We start from the raw sequence: 19,166 nt of genomic DNA on the forward strand, positions 1-19,166 counted from the left end.
CTCTGTTTTTAAGGTCATCGTTATTCTTTGGGTTGCTGTAGCAAAAGTATTCTGCTGAGTTTCAAACTCAAGTGCAAGAAGTCTTGGCCCACCATCCAGCAATGCTGACTTGCCTGTGCTACCACCTGCAGGGCACCATCCAGTACTGCATAAGCCACTTGGCTTCTGTATGGATCTGGGGAAACCAGGGCATCAAACAGAAAAATCCCCTTCTTGCAGAAGGAAATATCCTAGCTCTGCCAGACGAGGAGCTTCCTCACCATTTGCTGCCTGAAAATCTCTCTAGACAGAGTTAGAATGGTACATCTGTTAGGGCGTTTTTTTTCTCTTTTTATGTATTGGAGACATAAGAATTTAACCAGAAAAGCACTGCGATTTTCAGGATTGACCAGCCAAGATCCGTGGGCAGAAAAGTCAGGAATCGTTAACTGTCTTTTCTGATCTGAAAGTAAAAGTGGGAGTCTAGTAAGGAAGTGGCTTTGGCTGGTCGAGTCTTTGCAAATGTTAGCTCTTTTCATCCCAAAGAGGCAATCAAATAACTTCCATTACACTGAGAAGGAAAAACAAAGGCATTGGTCCAGAGCAGGAAAGTCAGTGAGGGAGCAAAGGCCTCATTTCTGCTGTTCTGGCTTCCAGTTCTCTTCTCTCAAAAGGAAACATAAGAGAAACTCTGAGACTTGGAAAACTTTAATAAGAGAGAAATATGAAAAGAAAAGCATTAGGAGGAAAAATGTGAGGCTAGTGTAGGATTAATACTTAAAACCTGGTGTGGGGTTGGAGAAGAAAAGGGAGGTTTTCTTTTTTAACTGTATCAATTAGCCTGTGTATCAACCCTTCTTTTGCTGCATTTCCAGGATGCAGAAAGTGAGAGAGAACTTGAGGAGATGCGGTCAATCTGGGAAGAATAAGAACAGAAGAGGTTGTGCCGCTTGATACTGCACAGACAATAAATTTCAAGTTAAAGGGGTTTCACGATCCTGACAAGTTTGATTGCACTTCATGGATAAGCCACAGGAGTTTACAGGAATAAACACTCAGCAGTCTCATCAGCGTTTCCAGGAAAAGATCTTGGTGGGATTTAATGAGAAAATTTTGTATGATTTTCCTACTTACAGCACTGCGTATGTTTGATTTTAAAATTCCTAAAAAAAAAAGTCAAATTCCTAAAAATAGATATATACATGTGTGAGTATATATACACACACACGTGTATATATATATGTGTGTGTGTGTGAGATACCTGAATTTCAGGTCTGCTTGCTGATAAACTCTCTCTACCAATTCCTGGGGAAGTCTTCAGCAGATTTTTTTTTTCTCATTAACTATTTTCTCATTTGCTTTGTAAAATGTTTTAATTTAATCAGTTTAAATAACTGGTTACGTCTTTGTATCACTGTGCTGTGTGTATAAATTCGAGAGCCCTTGTGCTCAGTGGGCAGCGTAGCACTGATTTTTATCAGCTTGATGCACTGGAGGCTGTGGGGTGTTCTCACTTTCTGCAGCCTGTTGGTTCAAGTGGGTACTGATGCTACGACTTAAGAAAAGGCCACTACAAAAAAAAAGGACTTAAAATAAGTGAATTGTCAGTCCTTTTGTCCTTGCTTTGAAAAAACTGACCGTGTCCAAAACACATTCCTGTTGGTCCTTTCCAACTATGCTTAAACTACCTTTACTGGATTTCTGTTGAGAAGAAATCAGCACTGCTCATTGCAGTGAGTAAATGCCAAGGGACCAAGATGATGTCCTTCACAAGAAGAGCTTACTTTTAACACGTGCATTGCTTTCATCAGAGGAGTGAGTAACAAGATTTTAAACTGCCGGACTTTCTCCCAGTGACATCACTCACATGAGAGTGAAAACTTTGTGTGTCCCTCTAAACTATGCTGCTGTTGTTTAGATGTAACAACTTCACTGCTATTTAAAAGCAGTTATTTAACGATGAAACACTCGTTATCGGAACAGGAATATTCTGTGGCAGAGATGACACTTTGCTGTCACGTACATCCACCAGTTCTTGTTGACTGTTGCACTGGCACTGAGAAACTGAAGCTGACAGCTGACGTTGTCTCTGACAGTTGCTGAGTACCAAACTGAGAAGGTAAACTGTGCTGTATGCTGACAAAAATGCTGAAGCAAAACCAATTTCAAAAACTGCCCAAAGAATTTAGAAGGGCTTTCTTTGTCCCTTTAAATTTCAGCTGGCAGCTAACTGGACACTTCTGTTTTTTTTTTTTTAATGTTTGTTACACACTGTCGTGTTGTACAATGTTTGTGAAGTGCAGAGTAAAAAAAGTGTGAGTAAAACACTTCTTCATCACCTTTTTAGTCCCTTGCACATGTGTATTGAACAGATGGTTCTTTTATTTTGTGAAGATAATGTTGAGAGGGAAACGCATAGTAGACACGAGCTCACAAACTTCTCAAGTTTATAGACTTTACGCTTCTTAGCTATTTCGATTTTGGTCCAAATTTAACTCTCTAAAATTTTGAGGATGAGCTCATCTTAAAAGATCCAGGCAAGGGTGCAATTAGCTTTATTTGCTTGGAGCTGTATGAACTGATACTTATAAATGGAGAACTGAACTCTAACAGGCCAAATTTGAGCCCTGTATCTTTGTGCAGAGCTCCCCTTGCAATGGGTGGCTACTTGAGCCTTAATTACAGGACTTTGCTTTGCTTAACGTATGTTCTTTTCATTAATGTACATTCTTCTTTTCAGTTCTTCAGTGGCATGATCAGGCTGCCTTTTTTATTTTATGGGAATCTGTCTCGTTTTGAGTATTTCCCAGTGTACGACCTTATTTTTTTCCCTTCTAAACACCCAGTCTTAAATATTTGCGTGAGCTTGTAAGCTGTTTTCATTTTGGTTGCTTAAACCAAGCTGGGCAATACCCAGCAGTGATGTCTGAAAGATGCTGATCAGCAACTTGCTTCTTTCATGTAGGTTTTTTTGCTGGGGAGAAATAACAACAGCTCTGAAAACAGCCATGCCATTAGGTGTGCTCGTATTGCCTTTCCCTGCCAGCAAGTTCTGGAGTGATGTTAATCAGACATGTTTATTAATTGGCATGTTGCTTAAACATTGCTGCCTTCTAAAAGTAAATGGTTTTGGTTTATGTAGTAGGAAGAGTGTGAAAAGGAAATACTTACAATGCCAAAAGTCCATAGCTTTCCTTATTTGCAAACACTTTCAAGCCTTCACCTGCTTATATTTTGATGAGTTTAACTGTTGGCGGCATCTTTTAAATTATGTATTTTCTGGAGATAGCTTTCACTTTGTTTCCAAAGATTTAAATCCTCCCTTTTTAAAAATATATATATATATTTATTTATTTTTAATATCCGTTTCCAAACAACAAGCAATTGTAGGTTTGGGGAAGAAATGCTGATTTGTTTTTTCTTTTCATGCTTCGGATCCTGCGCTGGGTGAGATTTGAGTGGTTGATGTGGATGGATCCCATTTATGTAGGTGATGACATTAGTCCCCTTGGCTTTAAAAAGGGCATGGATGAGGAGAGGTATTAGTTAGTTTTCAGGGTGCCTTACTGGGTGGAAGCACACCTTCAGCCAAGCAGCCTCTGTTAAAGGCCTGCAAGAAAGAGTGCTGTAAAAACAGGGCTTTGGGTTACAGTCAAAACAAAGCACATTCAGAAACTAATACCAAAGGCTTGTTTTTCTTAATGATAGAAGCTGAAATAATTTTCTTCTCGGGGAGAGAAAATATTTGGTGTAATTGAGTAGGGCTTATTGGGCTGTGACCAGAACCTTTTCTGTCTTTGAGTAAAAATAACCTGCTTCCTCAGAGGAAAAGGTGGTAATTAAATTATGTTAATTCTTCTCAGTTGGTGTTAATTTTTGGATGATTTTACTTGAGTACAACCTTGCAGATCTCATTTATTCTTCTATTTTGGACATTCTGCTTAAGCTTTCTATGCATTTGATTGCCTGCTTTTGGCCTGAAAAGTTTTGGCTTAAAAAACAGGCTCTGGCATTTTGCTTCCATCTATCTTTTGTGTGTGGTCTTGTCCCTTTCTTGGGGGTTCTGAAGTTTAGAGGTCTGTTGTTCTGGTTTTCATACAGGAAAGATTTCCTCTGGAGGCTTGACTCCTGCCTAAATAGCTGCGGTGGAGTTTAGCATGTACCATTTTATGTTTTTTTAGTCTGCTGCATCAGCTGGAACCTAATTTATGCATTCAAGGCCATGATGAAAGACAACGACAGAGCTTGCAGATCCTTTCAAGTGCAGATAAAAGCTGCCTTTTGCTGTTTTCAGTCTGATCTGCAGGAAGTTATGACGCAGTCAAATGAACCTTTTTCTTTTTGGTTTTCCCTTTTCCTGGCTTGTTATGAACGAGAAGAATGTGACTAATTAACGTAATTTAATTCTAGTAGCATAACGTGGTTGATGTGGGGATAAGACAAGGTCATGTAACTAAAACGCTTCCCACTCAGCAATGCTTGGGGTTTTTAAAATTCTTTTAGCAATAGAATTTGCAGTCTTCTGTTAGACTCTTGCTATGTCGTATATTGGCGAGGATGGCAGTGAGGGAAGCTGTTCTCCTGTTCGCAAGGGGAAGGCACTTCAGTAGCTTTCAGACAACACAGAAATCGCCGCTTTTTCAATTTTGCACATACTTCGCAGACTAATCCCAGAGCACAATGTGAATTTCTTGAAGATGCCTGCACTGAATACATTCTGGGACCACCAATTAGGTTTGCCTAGTGCAAATTGGGTAGAGACACTCTAGATGTTATTCTAGACTTAACACAGGGCACGTTTCTTGGAGCTAGTCTTGTCTTACCTTCAAAATATACCTACCTGTGGTTCAATTACAATACTAAAGAATAACTGAAGCTGTTTAACTAATTTATCCTCACTGTGCTGCTCTGTTGGAAATAAAGTATTTATAAATCAGGAGGAAACGATCCCATGTAAAGTTACCTGTGTTGCTGTCTTGCTTTTTATGTTGTTACTTACAGAGGTGAAGAAACCCAACACCCATGAGGAAGTCTTCTATAGAACATCATGGTATCTGTATGCATGGTGGGTGCGCCAAATACAGCAGGAAATTATGAGAGAGTAATATGCAACATTGTTGTTTATATATTGCTGTTTATATATATATATATATATATATAAAATAATGTGGGTTACACCTGTAGCACATTTTGTACATACATACAATGACTACTGCTTACATTTTTAAAAATGCACCAAAGTAATACAACCACACGTTGTGGTAAATGATGTACTCCAAGTGAAGTTGTTCTTAAATAAACGTACATTATTGGTTGTGACAGGGTGTAAGGATTCTGTGCTTAGCCTTCATGACCCGAAAGGCCATCTTCTGTCTTCTCCAGACAGGAGACATAAACAAGGGGCTTGCAAGATGTGCTTAGCGTTCGTTTAGGGTGTTTCAGACCGCCTGACGATTTTTGCCTCGTTGTGCTCCAATTTACTTTGCGGAATGGAGTAAATAACAACACCAACTTGTGTTGTTCAGCAGTCCTTAAGATGTGCTTAGTTGAGGAGTTAAGATATGGTGGTTGTGGAAAGGAGTAAGTATGGTGGGAAACAAAGTTTAGGTTGTCTGGGGGAATACGTAACAGTGGTTTTGGTTGTGTTAAATTACCTGCACATTAGCCACAGCCCATCCCTTGGGGAAGGAGCTGCCCACAATCACAAGCATGGAAGAAGTCCTTCCCAGAAGATGCCCTTCTGAGAACCAGCAAGCACCACGTAGACAGCTTTGTCTCTCCGAGGTGCAGAATCGGGGCTGTACTCAGCGTGCAACTTCTCTGTAATCTCTTCCCTTTTATTTCCTCCTCAAGGTGAAGTTGTGGCATTTTCTCTGGTGTGCTAGGCCACCTTACAGAGAACTTTGGCTTGCCTAAGAAAATGATCTGGAGCTGATAAACAGAGGGCAATCTGCCAACATCTGCTGCTTTGGAGAGAAGAAACCCCCCAGAAGCAGAGAACAGGGCTGGGCAGGATGAGACCTGTGCCACAGGCAAGTCTTTGGCTTAGCCCCAAGGAAGGTGTGGTACTGCGGACACCAGGTCAAGGAAGGACTTGTAGGTACCCTGTTGGTCACCATAAATCTCTTTGACTCCTGGACCAGCAGAAGTTTCTGAATGACTTTTTAAGTAACAGTTTGCGCTACTTGGATGTTACTTTAGTGATCAAGGGAGTGGATGGACATGGGCAGGAGGATGCAGTTGGGAAAATGTTTTTAAGCAACTTAAACATCAGAGAGAGGAGGTCAGCATTGGCCTTGGCTTGGGGCAGGGTAGCCTGTTCAGAAAGGGATTTAAAAGTAGAGGAGTTCAGTTTTGAAGCTGGTTTACAATGAAAAGAGCATACCAGAGCTGTGACCACCTCTCCAATGTGCTGGGAATCTTCTGACTCAGTACTGGAGTAGAAATGTCAGCATTGCTTCCTAGTAGGAATGGGATGGTCTTTCTAACCCCCATCCTGGCTTTGAGATTTCTGCTAAATCCAGATTTCTTTGGTTCAGTGACATCCGCAGTTCCTTGGAAATACCCTGGCAAAACCTGACCTGCTGAGATCCTGCTTGGTTTGAGAGAGAAACCAAAGTGGGAGGACTGCAGTAGGCTTGCCGTCTTGTTTTTACAGCAATTCTTAGTGCCACATGGCAAACCACTGGGTTGATATAAATAAGCTGTCACTATTTTACTCCAAGTCATTTAGCATAAGCTCATTCCAGAGTCTCCTGGGCATTATAATGAATAAGCTGTAGGGGAGTGTTTTCACTGTGAAGGGAAATTGAGGTTAAAATTGAGGTGGAGGAGGAGGAGGTCTGAACACAATTACTGCGTGGTATAGACCTGTGATGCTTATGAGATATCATTTCAGGCTTTGCACATGCAGATGTGTTGCAGTCTGAGTTAAGCATGCAGGCGTGATCTCAACAGCGTCAATAGCTAGAGATTCAGTTCTCTTAATGTATTTATTTTTTGCTTTTCCAAGAAAATTTTTACTTTTCCCAAATAAAAATGCGAGAAGGGCTCAAGACCACAAAGGAAGAGAAGATAACACAGGATTGTTCTCCGTCTGTGGAGAGTCCCTGCCATTATAAATGGATCCCATAACAAAGGTCAGCTTCTTATTTACTGGGCTGATGTCAGCTTGACTGATGAAGAAGTTAAAGGCCTTTTGGATAAGGTTTTAATAATCAAATTGTTTATGAAAAGCAGAAGAGGCTCTGGGTTGCTTACATACCTGCAGTGAATTGTTTTGAAGGAAAGATTAATAATGCACTGATTGCATTTCTTCTTAGTAAAAGGCTTAGTTCTGCAATGGGGTCTCTTGTGTGTCTTTTGCTAAATAATAGAGATCATATTCCAGCATTTCAGTGGCTCAAGAGCTCCAGTGGAAGCTGTGCAGCACCTGCCTGCGTGCAAAGACGGCTGTAATCTCGGATGGGGAGCGGGAATGGATTTGGACGCAGGGGACTCTAAATATACAATGCATTTCCCAGCATCCTGCTCCCATTAAAAAAAATAATATTTCCTGGCAAAATCTCTCCCTAAGCTTGAGAAATGAGGTGGTCAAAGCATTGCAAAATCCTTTGAGTAAGTGTCGTAAGCAGATTCCTCCCCCCACGGCAAGAAGAGCTCCAGCCGCACGCTTCGCACGGCGCTGCCGCGAGCCAGCGGTCCGGGAGGATTTCTGTGCCGTGTCAAACCTGGACACCTCGATCTCCACAATTTGGGTTTGAAGAGCTCCAATTTTAAATGATTTAGGGATAGGGTAGGGACTGGAGCTAGGACAAAGGCTTGACGTAGCTCTGCCTTTGCTGCGTCGATGGGCTCTGTGAAAACGTGGAGGTGAGAAATGATACTGTTGGCTTCAGCCAGGAGCATTTTCCTCCTCCTCAGCCATCGTTGGGTAAAGAGTACAGGGATGTTCAGTTTTAATGATTGAGGGGATGGGGATGTAAGAGCCATGTTCCTGTGTTGGGCTCTGGGTTGGCTACAGACATAGGGAATGACGTAGGGACGAGGAAAAAAAATAGCAATATTACCAGCACCTCCCCACCTTCTCCATCTTACAGCTTTAGGATTTCCAATGAGTAGCAACATCCTCACCTTCTTTGTGTCGGGGCCAAGAAGGGGAAGCAAGACACAGCCAACATGCCGATGGGTTTATGCAGAGCCATAAGGTTGCAAACCTTATCTCATGGCTGTGACACGAACTGATGCCTTCACTTCACGCTGGTCCCCACTAGGTTATAGCAGGCAGGTTGGTTCGGCTGACCGTTGTGGCACCTGTGGTAGGAAGAGACAGACTTGGAAGTGCTCTCATGCTCTGAGATGCCATAGAGGAGGGCTGAGCCCTGGGGCTGTTCCCATGTTCATTCATCTCTTTTAATTTTTCCATAAAATGAATAAATGTTCAGCCTGTAGTCCCAGGAGGGAAGGCTGAGCGTTGCTAAAGGAGGTGCAGGAGCCAGCATCTCCAGAAGATGCTGCTCCTGGGCAGAGGGTCCTCATCTGGACCATAAAAGCTGAAGATGACCACCTGTGGTAAAACTGGCAACAAGTGATGCTGAGATAACCATTGTGGGTTTTTTATCTTACAGCGTCTCAAAAGATGTTTTCACAAATGTATCAACAGAAGAGAAAACCTGATCTTGCTTTTAAAACTTGGTGTTATGAAGCTGCTGCTGGCCACCGTCTCGTTTTGTGTTCACCAAAATTAGCATCTCATGGCGGCAGCACTGGGAACCCCTCCAGCCCCCATCAGCTGATGAGCAGCAGGGCACGGCCAGGACTTAATTTCTGTGTTACGCATTGGAGGAGCTCCAAATCTTACACGTGCTGTTGTGGAGGGTGAGATTATTTGTGTGGGGCATCTGCACCTTGAGGAATACGTGACGAGCTGGCAAGGATGTATTAAAATACGCTGTAGTGCAGGAAGCTGCTGTGTCAGTATCCCAAATGGAAATGAATTAGAGGTGAAAGGCAGCTGGGACCACAACAACTAGCTCTTGGGTTTTATGGGAAATCCCAACGTGGTTTTGGGAATAGCATTTTCATGGGGACTGCAAATGCCAGCACAGGCTGCCCAGAGGGGTTGTAGAGTCTCCATCCTTGGAGATGCTCAAACCTGGGCTGGACACAGCTTCAGTCATCTGGGCAGGAAGACCCTCCCCATCTCCGTCTTGCTGCAATTTTGGCAAGTGGAAAATTAATTAATTACCCCCCAGATAATTAAAATCACATCTTTGCTAAAGTCTCTGAAGGAGGATGAATTCCCTATTGGTAAATTATTGTCATTAGGAGATGAGTTGTCCCACCCTCTGAAGGTTCCTGGTTTGGCCACAGTCTGGTGGAACTGAAATAAGCATGGTGTTGGCTTGTGTGGAGTTTCTACCCTCCCTTTTGAGGGTCATACACATCCCTATTATAAACCCAGCTCTGCTAACTTAGGTTGGACCGGTTCATCTGCTTCAAACCACCAGTGGAATTCAGGGTGAGGGGTGAGATAGCCCCCCCCCCCCCCCCGAAACCTGTCACAACCTCTTTGCACACCCAAATCGGGGCAGGATGTGCTCTTGAGGTCCAACTGATGGGGCCATGCACCAGGACAAGTTCTGTCCAGGTGACTGGTCCTTTAACTCTTCTCAAGCCCTGGAGACAAGACCCACCCCTGCCTCCCTTAGCTCCCATCTGGCTTTTTCTGAGTTATGAAGTGCATCTACTCCAAATGTCCCACTCCTGCTATAGGCAGAGCAAATCACTTCTTGCTGTACCTTGGGGCAACTGGGAGGGAGGCAGTCCCTGCAGTTTTGACCTGTTTTAGGGTTGGATAGCTCAGGGGGATGCCGGACAGGGGCTTGGGTACAAGCGGTGCTTCCAGCCACCCCCACAAAGAAAATGAGCAGAGACAGAGCCCATGTTGAAGGCATTTATTGATGTGGTGACTCGCTGCTGTTGACCCTCTGCAGCGGCAAGAGCCACTGGCGTGCAAGGCAGGATGTCCCCTGCCACCCTGGCACTGCCCATCCCTGTCCCCAAGCCAGGTGGGTGCAGTGCTCAGGGCTGGATGAGCACAGGGAGCCTCGGCCGCACGGTGACGGTGAAGGGCCGTGGCTTCAGTGCCAGCCCATGGATGCAGTCCATGGTGAGATTCTCTGCCGGGTTGGCGTGGAAGGAGCACTGGTGGAGGAGGATGGCGGTGAAGAGGAAGAGCTGGAGCTTGGAGAGCTGGTCGCCGATGCAGCGCCGCTGGCCGGTCGAGAAGATCATCACGCTGCCGGCCCGGTCGCGGTCTAGGTGCTGCTGCTCATCCAGGAATCGCGTGGGGTCGAAGCGCTGGGGCTCAGGCCACTTGCCACAGTCGTGGTTGACTGACCATTGGTTGACAAAGACCACGGTGTCCTTGGGGATATGGTAGCCTTCCAGCTCCACATCAGCTGTGGTGGCGTGCGGGATGGTGATGGGCACAAAGCTGCTGTAGCGCAGTGTCTCGTAGATGAAGGCCTCCAGGAAGGGCAGGTGGGGCCGGTCCTCAGCTGTGGGCAGCCGGGCACGTCCCACCACCCGGTCCAGCTCGGCCTGAAGGTCCTGCTGGAGCTGCGGGTGCTTCAGCAGCAGCAGGAGGACCCACGAGAGCGCAGTGGACGTGGTGTCCTGCCCCGCGCCAAAGATGTCAGTCATGGCACCGTCCACGTCCTCAGGCCCCAGCCCATGGGGGGACACGCTGCTGCGCTCCACGGTGGCGATCATGACATCGCTCACGTCACGCATGGCCCGCGGGTCGAACGTCTGGCGGTGCTGTGCCACCTTGGCCCGCACGAAGCCATGCAGCTCCTGGTTGAGGGCCTGGAAGTCGCGGTAGACACGGCGAACGGGGTTGGGGAAGCGCAGGAGCCAGGGCAGCACATCCACCAGGCTGCCCGCCCCCACTGTCTGCCCAAAGCGGTCGTTGCGGCCCAGCAACGCGGCAAATTCGTCATCAGCATGGCCATAGCGGCGGCCGAAGCAGAGGGCGCAGAGGACATTGGCGTTGGCCACCACTAAGAGCGGACAGGGCTGGAAGTAGGCTCCACCCTGGCTGCGCCTCAGGAAGAGCTGCACCAGGTCCCCCGCCTCAGCCGCCACGTGCCGCTCCACCTCAGCTGCTGTCGAGCGGGCGCGGAGGGCCGCGTGGGCCAGCCGCCGGCGTGCCCTCCACTGGGGCGAGCACGCCCCGAAGGCCACGCTGCGCCCTCCCGACACCAGCCCGAAGGAAGGGAAGTCAGGCCGGCTGGCGAAGTGAGCCCCCATCCCCACCAGCGCCCGCCGGATGGCCGCCTCGCCGTTGAGCACCACCACCCGCCGCCCGCCCAGCCGCAGCTGGAAGACGGCCCCGTAGCGGCGTGCCAGGCGGGCGAAGGCCAAGTGGGGCAAGCGGCCAAGCTGCAGGACGTTGCCCACCAGTGGCCACGCGAAGGGTCCTGGTGGGCTCCTGCTCCCCGCAGCCCCCCGAGCTGCCCGGCGGCGGGTCCCGGCCAGCAGCAGGAGGGCACCGAGCAGGACCAGCAGCAGCAGCAGCGACCCCGCGGCCGCCCCGTCGGGGCCCCCCATCATCGCTCTCATGGCTGCAGCTGCTCTGCAGCGGGGTCGGGGCTCGGCGCCGCTTTATGGCCGCCTCCGAGGGGGCCGAGCCTCTTCCCTCCCCCGGGGAGGCCGCTGCCGAGCATTGGGGGGGGGTTGGGGAACGGGCGGAGCCGCCCCGATGGGGCGCACACAGACGGGGTTTTGGGGAGCTGCGTGGCCGGGGGGCGAGGAGGGAGCGTGGAGACCCCCCCCCCCCCCAGCCCCCGGGGGGGCAGTGGGGTTGGGGAGATGTGAGGGGAGGATGGATTTGGGGATCCACAGGAGGTGAGATTTAACATGGGGGGTTGCTATAATCACCTAACCATCAACCCTCTCCTCCCCCCCAGAACAAAAAGAAAACAAAAACCTGGGTTTTGGGAGTGGGTGATGCTGCATATCCCCGGCCCCCCCGTGGAGCTCTTTCCACTCTTTGTCCCCCCACTCGGGACTGCCGAGGGCACTTTGGGTTTTTGTGGCTGGCTTCCGTCACCGGGCGGGTTTGGGTGATTCTGGCCCGGCTGGCACCGGGTCCCGAATTTCACCGCGTCCCCAGTGGCACCTGGATAGCAGAGGTGAGGTTGGGCCAGGACGCGGGGTGCATGGCCACGTTTCGGGTGTGCTGTGCTGCCTCAACTCCTCTGTCCCCTTCTCCGCTGGCACCCTGAAAGTCACAGCCAGACAGTTCAATGGGAACGCCTCTGAAATGCCCGAAATGATTACTTTCATATAGAGATACGGCATTTTTCTCGCACATCCCGGTTTGTATGTGCTGCGAAGCGATTCCGCCCAGAGTGCTGAAGAGGGAAGAGGGGACAAGCAGGGAGGGAGCAGGGAGCTGCAGGGAGTGCATCCTGCCAGGCTTCTGCAGCCCGGCGTCCCGCAGGGTGGATTTTGGCTGCGGGGTGGTGGGGAAGGAGACAGCGATGGTGACAGTGGGGACAGGCACTGGGGCCACCAAGTGGGCTTGCCCACAGTGAGGAGCAAGCCCCCTGCTCGGCTTCGGCAGCCTCCCTGCAGCCGTGGGGTTTTCGGCTCTGCCTCGGAGCTCGGTGGTTTTACAGCGCTGAGGTTTCAGCTGTTGGCAATCCTTGTTTGTCAGGAATCAAACTCTGTGTCAGGTTTCTGCTGGACTCACAGAGCCCAGCACCAGCTGCTGGGAAAAGAAAAACCTTTGCGGGGGGGAAGAAACGTAATTTGTTTCCATGTCCGTATAGGCATGCAAAACAATAGCGCTTGATTAGGTTAAGATGCTGTTTTGGGCTCCCAAAACACCAAACCAACTTTGATTTGCAGCAGTTTGCCTGGGGCTCAGCCCGCAGTCCCTGTCACCACTTCTGGTACTTAAAACATTACAAACATTTCAGAAGTGCCTGCTGCCCCTGCGGGGTGGCTCTGGGGACGTTGGTACCTGCAGCTGGAGGCATTGCTTGCCTTCTTACATCCCGAGCGAGGCTGATAGGGCTTGGTGCTGCAAAGGCTTTGACGTAAAGTCTGCTGGTCCCAGCAGAGCAGCACACGCTATTTTCCCAAGCAAAGGAAAATGAATCCTGCACGAATATTGCAAAGTGGGGCGTGGGGAACTTTTGAGTCCCTCCTTGGCTGTTTCCCATGCTGGGCACTCCAAAAACCAGCATCATTTCAGGAACAATCCCATGTGGCAAGGTGTGCAGGTGAATAGTGCTAAACCATCTTGGTCTCTGTTATCTTTTTCCTTTTTTTTTTTTTTTAGGCTTTAAGGTGGGTTTTTTTTTCCTTTGTTTTTTTCTAAAAGCTTCACCATCCAGGTGAAAAAAAAGCTCAGTGAGAAGCAGGGAGAAGCATAAAGGGGGGATGCAGAAGAGAAAATTAAGAGTGAAAATACAACACCAGCAAGGTTTACGTGGCTATACATGCCATGGAAATGGTGAGTTGCTCCTTGATGCAAGTGGAGAGGGTTTGGCTCCTTTTTCCTCTTTTTCTTTTTTCCTCTTTTATTTATTTATTTATTTGGTGGGGTGGGGGGGGTTGAGGGGTGCAAGGAAAGGCACAGAAGGAGAGGGGAATTTCCAGCTTGGAGCCAGTTAGAGCCAGCAGCATGTCCAGGCTATTTTAAAACAGTCTGAAATGTCAGATAAATCGGTCAAGGTTGAAAACTTTGGCTTGTGGTCTCATCTTTACAGCTGCAGAAATAAGTAATGAAGCTGTTATGAAAAGAGGGAAAAAAAATAAAAATCTGGATGGGCTTTTACTAAATTCACTCATCTCTGGGAGGGCACAGAGAGCCACGCTGCCAAAACAAGAGTTTGAGTTGCTAAAAAAGAAAATCTTGATTCATTCCTTTTTTTTTTTTTCTAGATAGAGTTTAACACAGCAAATGCTGAAGCTGCTCATATATTATCTTACGTATATAACATATCTTTTCTTCTTGTATACAAAATAAGCACAAGATCTTCTTGTAGGGATGCTCATGGAGCATTCTTTTTTTAATTTTTATTTTTTTTATTTTTTTTTAGGTGACCAGGGGTATTTAAGGTTTAAAAAGAGCATGCTGGGGCTGTTTGGTGCACTGTTGATGTGTGCTGCTGTTCCAGCAGAAAAAGCAGCCTGTTGTGCTCTTTGCTGGAAAAGATTTATTTTTTGCGTCCTATCTGGGTGAGCTGAGTCAATATTCAGCAGCCAAAAGCCTCAACTTTGGGTCTGGCACAATTAAAAGCAGGGCGTAAGCAAACTGGTACAATCCCTTGTTAAAATGCGGTGCTGGGGAATTCAACCCAAAATGCTCCAAATGGCTTTGTTTTCACTCTCAGCACATCCCGACCCAGAGGGGATGTACTCGGTCTGCAGGGAGGACGGAAAGAAAATCTGAGCAAAGTTGAACCTGAGAAGGAAAAATGGATGAAAAAAAAGACAGAAATTGAATTTAAAAAAATATATATTTTTTTTCACTTGGAATGGGACATGGGGTTATAAGCAAGAGGATAGTAATTGGTTCAGCTTCTCTCCCTTCTTAATAATCTTGATAATAAGTAGCAGTAATTTTGCAATTACAATTGAAGTTACAACTGTCAATGGACACGAGAGATGTTTTTTTTTGCAAAGTGATTCCAAGAGATAAATTCAGCTCAGTTAACAAAAGCTCCCGTATCATTCTCAATACATTTGAAATTTTTATTCCAGCATAGTCAGGGAAGTCTTCTTGAGAAAAACAAAATGTAAGTGGAAGCATTAAATCAGCAGCCTTTTCTTGCAAAGATGGGAAGAAAACTATTGTGCGTATTGAGTGTAAAGGCTGCGAGGCAAGTGCCATGGGATGAGGGTATGCGAGAGGTTGTGAGGCTCTCCTGGTATCATCCATGGCTGAAAATGAAGATTTTGGGCTGGATGGGTTGTGTTCAGCTGCTGCTATGAAAGACGCCTCTTTCCCTGTCTGCTCCTGCACCCTAGGCATGTGTTCAACCAAACCTTGGGGCAGCATCGATGGGAATGAGGTGTAGTGCTGAGACTTCCTCCAGTGCCTGGGGTGTATGGATCAGATTCATAAATATATATATATATAATTGTTATTGCACTTAATTGCAGCTGAAGCTCTGCACACAACAGAAGAGCACAGCCCTTGGTGGTGTTTAAATGCCTGACATTGCTCCAGTTTCTGCTTGATCACATTAAGTTCCTGACGATGTCCTGGAGACTTTTCTCCGAAGCAAGGTTAATTTTATTTTATTTTTTTTCCCCTCTAAATTTCCATGGAAAGTTCCTTGGAAAGCAATCAGTCCAGAAACACCCAGCTCCCAAATACATCACGCCCTCCTCTGCCTGGTGGGGGCAGAAGAAATCAGGAGCAAAGTTTGGCCATGGCCCCAGCCCTGGCCGAGAGCAGCCCCCAGGGCCCGCCCTGGAGCTCAGCGGTGGACAAACCTCTTACCTTGAACATGGACATCCCCATCTCCTCAGGTAAAACCAGAGCTCTGCCCTAGCGAGGTGTCCCTTGAGGGCTTAGAGGTGCTGGTGCAATTAAATTAACGCTCTTTAAATAAATCAGGTGGGCATGCCTTACATTTCCAAGCGCATTATATCTCCCCAGGACATGCCACGTGGGTGCGTGGTGCTGTTTTCTCCCTTAAAGAGAAATAAGAAGAAAGGTGTTTGAGATATTAATCCCATGCTTTCATACCCACTGCCTGTCGATGCAGTTTAGATGCTTAACCTGCCCCAGACACCCCCCTCTTCAACAGCCGGTGCTGGTGAGAAGAATCCCACCACCGACCTCGGTATTTAGGAGACTTAAATTCACTCGTATGGTTCGCCCATCCATTTAACAGCTCAGTCACGGGCTTTTTGGTGCCACCCCCTTGGATATTAATGCAAACAGAAGAGACCCTGAGCTACATGCAGCCACCTTCTGAGATGAGCACGTGCCCTTTAATGGTGTTTCGTGGGATGTTTTTCAGCACGAATTTGAGCCGGTTCGAAATAAATGCAGGGGCCGGACGATGCCTGCTGTGGGATGAGCTGGGGCTGGGGCTGGCTCAGGACAGGCTCTGCGGATCCCCACTGCCAGCAGCGAGCTTTGGATCGAGCACAAGCTAAACAGAAAAACGCACGTAGAAGAGGGGCGGGCAACTGAGCCGACAAACAAAAAACCCCGACATCCCCAACCAAACCGGGCCCCTTGGGCTGACGGCCACTTACAAACCACCACCAGAAAAGCGAATGAACATGAACTAAATGCCTGAAAAAAACAAAAACCCACGGCACTGGGTGGGAGGAGAGGGTTTCTTTCTAAAATTGAAACAACATTTGGAAAAATAAATCTGTTGTAACATCCCACTTCCTCTCTTGATTGGCTTACATCTTGTCTAGTCTGATGCTGGACTGCTCTGGAGGGTACATCTCATTCTCTGTCTTTACAGAGTATGCACAGCAGAAGAATTGGCTTTAAGCACGTTTCTGGGGCTCTTTGGGGGTCTCCTCTCCTCCCTCCTGAAACTAAAGGCCAAAGCGATCTGGAAGGGAACCAGCAGATCATACCTGGTCTTTGTAGTTGCACCAGGAGCCTACAATTTGTCCTACGAAACCACCACCACCAGGACTGATCTGTGCCACCGGCCCGGGTCAGTAGCTTAACCAGACACCGGAGTAGAAGTCTGAAGAGTTCAAATGCAGTTGAGTTATGCAGTGAAAAGCATTACCTTGGACTTGGGGCAGTTTTACCTCTGGTTGTTTTCCTCCTCCCCAGCCGTGTGGGTTGCACGAGGTCGCCCTTTCCTCCGCTGCGACCTCGGGTCTCGGTGGGGAAACCTCGGCCCTGGGAGCGTTGCACTATGACAACCTGAACCACGTGCAGAGATCCGATGGTTTGCGGTCCAGGTTGTGACCTTTAGCAAAGATTCCTCAACGTAATTAAAATCACATCCCGGAGAAAGCTGGCACGCAGCGGGTTTGTGTTTGCAGAGCTAAAAGGGAGCCCTGGAGCCACCCGGCAGCGCTTTCGCTGCACTTGCACCGCCGCAGCCGCATCTGGAAAAATTTAGCGTTTGCTCCTAAAGCTGGGTACTGGGAAAACTCCTTCCCCGGCCACACACAGTGCTGTAAAGTCAGCCAGCTCTCTGCCCGCTGAGCGAGGTGCACGGAGCTGCGAGCTGGGGCTGTTCTGCTAAAGGAAAGGCAGAACGTTTCTCAGCGTGACACCGCGAGGCTCGCCTCGCTCCCCAGGCCTCGGGTTTTCTGCGTTTCACATTCGCATTACGAGGGGTTTTAATTTGTGTACAAAATGTAAATTGCATAGCTAACAGCGCTGCTGGTTTTCTGGGAACTCAAAACAGATGCAGCTGCCTTTGGAGGACGGGCAGAGTGCTCGCGGTGGCACCCAACCCGCACTGGAGGGGCAGGGGTTGGTCCGGTGGCAACACACTGCTCCGGAGACTGACGCCAAGCCTCCAGGGGAAGAAAGCACTGCAGGCTCCATCTGTGCAGTTTTAATCAATCAAACCTCTCTCCATCATGCTCTAAGAACATCAGTAGCTCAGCGCAACGCACGTATTTCTGCACGCATTTCGGCCATTTCATCTCAACAATAAATTCCTCTTCACCTCTGGACACGGGTTCGGACGTAGCAGAAGTTGGCCGGATGAACGTGGGCCAGAGGATTGCGCAAATGCACGCACACATAAAAACACTCCTAAGAATTTTCAGTTAATATTATTTCTAATCATATTCCACTGCTTTGAGAGGAACTTTAGAGTTTTTGGGAAACATCGAGATAAGTATTTTAAGGAGACGACAGGAGAAATATTTACTGAAGGAATATTAATTATACCTCCTTGAGATTAAAGCATTGTTGACAATAAACTTATTTTAATTAATGTTTCACAGCCTTGTGTCATAAGCAACTTCAACCCTTTATGGAAATATTTGCCTGTGCAGCTGCTACAGGGATGTCATCAGAACTTGAGGAAGATCTTACTAAAAAGGTTCTTGTGCTTAAAAGAAACAAAACCCCCCAAATCCCATTGAGTTCAGATTCTAGGCTGTATAAGAGCCTAGAGAAGGAAATATTTCCCATTTCCTTTGCCTTTGCTACCCCAATCACAAAGTTACAAACCTTTCAGCTAGACAAGAGAAGTACTTCAGGCTGTTAGGGAAAGCAGTCTGCATGCTGAGCATTACGTGAACAGAGAGCTTCAGACATTATTTTAGTTGGTCAGGGCTCTAAGCAGACTTTGAGGAGGAAAAAAAGGAGTTAGATGGAAAAAAAGGAGTTAGATGGAACTGTACTGCAGTGACATACAAAGAGATGAACGCTGTAGGATTATGATCTAGACACGTCAAACTCCCCCTCCACAAAGTACCCTGAAGGGAAGCAACAGAGGAGAAACCAAATGTGACTTTTTAACCTTCAGTGTAGCAGGTAGCAATAAGCCACTGCCTTCCACATCCCCTAAAATTGCCATCTATACGTAAATGGTACAACGACTTGTATGTTTACAACGTGGGGCCTCAAAAACGAAATAACCCGCTCCTACGCACCAGTGTGGGCTGTCAGAAATCGTACTGAAGCAGCAAGCTGTGCCCTTTCAGGCCTCCACGTTGAATAGCTGATCGGTTACAAAACTTAAGAGAAATGCACAGTCGGAAGTGCAATTCAATAAAAGCAGCGTGGTTGTCGTCCAGACTGGAACTAACCGTACTGCCCAATGTTGTTCAGTACCACTGTGCGCTAAGCAGATAACCTCTCAAGAAACAAGACAGCCCAAAACATTTCTTTTGATGTTTGTGTGACACTTCTCTCAACCTTTGGGTCCTTGCGGAATTTTTAAGCATATCATAAATTCAAACCCAGCTCATTTAAACCCCATGTGCAATTTGAAATAAGATTTTAGCATTCTAATTTATCTTAGGAGCAACTGAAAACGTATCACACGCAGATACGTGAAGGAAAGCATCGCAAAGGGCACACACCAGCGTTGGTATCTCACTGGATACAAGCCGTGCAAGTCTCAGTTGCCTTTCCCTGGCTCTCCAGCTGAGCTGTTTCTCTGCCAGTTCCCTCAGCCCATTCCCAGCATCACCTCACCTTTTTG

At 47.3% G+C, this 19,166-nt stretch overlaps 1 protein-coding gene and 1 pseudogene across 2 annotated transcripts in view; one reads left to right on the forward strand and one right to left on the reverse strand.

The window, feature by feature from the left end:
• Positions 1-5,298, forward strand: part of RMDN3 (regulator of microtubule dynamics 3) — a 44,522-nt gene extending 39,224 nt beyond the window's left edge. For both annotated transcript variants that reach the window (XM_066997846.1, XM_066997847.1), the window contains exon 12: positions 855-5,298. In XM_066997846.1, the coding sequence (XP_066853947.1) occupies positions 855-908 (54 nt within the window). In that variant the 3' untranslated portion in view covers positions 909-5,298. The remainder of the gene's footprint in view (positions 1-854) is intronic.
• Positions 5,299-9,920: 4,622 nt separating this feature from the next.
• On the reverse strand, positions 9,921-11,632 carry LOC106047024 (cytochrome P450 1B1 pseudogene; annotated as a pseudogene).
• Positions 11,633-19,166: the final 7,534 nt, after the last annotated feature.

The sequence above is a fragment of the Anser cygnoides genome, chromosome 5 (genome assembly GCF_040182565.1).
Source record: "Anser cygnoides isolate HZ-2024a breed goose chromosome 5, Taihu_goose_T2T_genome, whole genome shotgun sequence".
Taxonomy (NCBI): domain Eukaryota; kingdom Metazoa; phylum Chordata; class Aves; order Anseriformes; family Anatidae; genus Anser; species Anser cygnoides.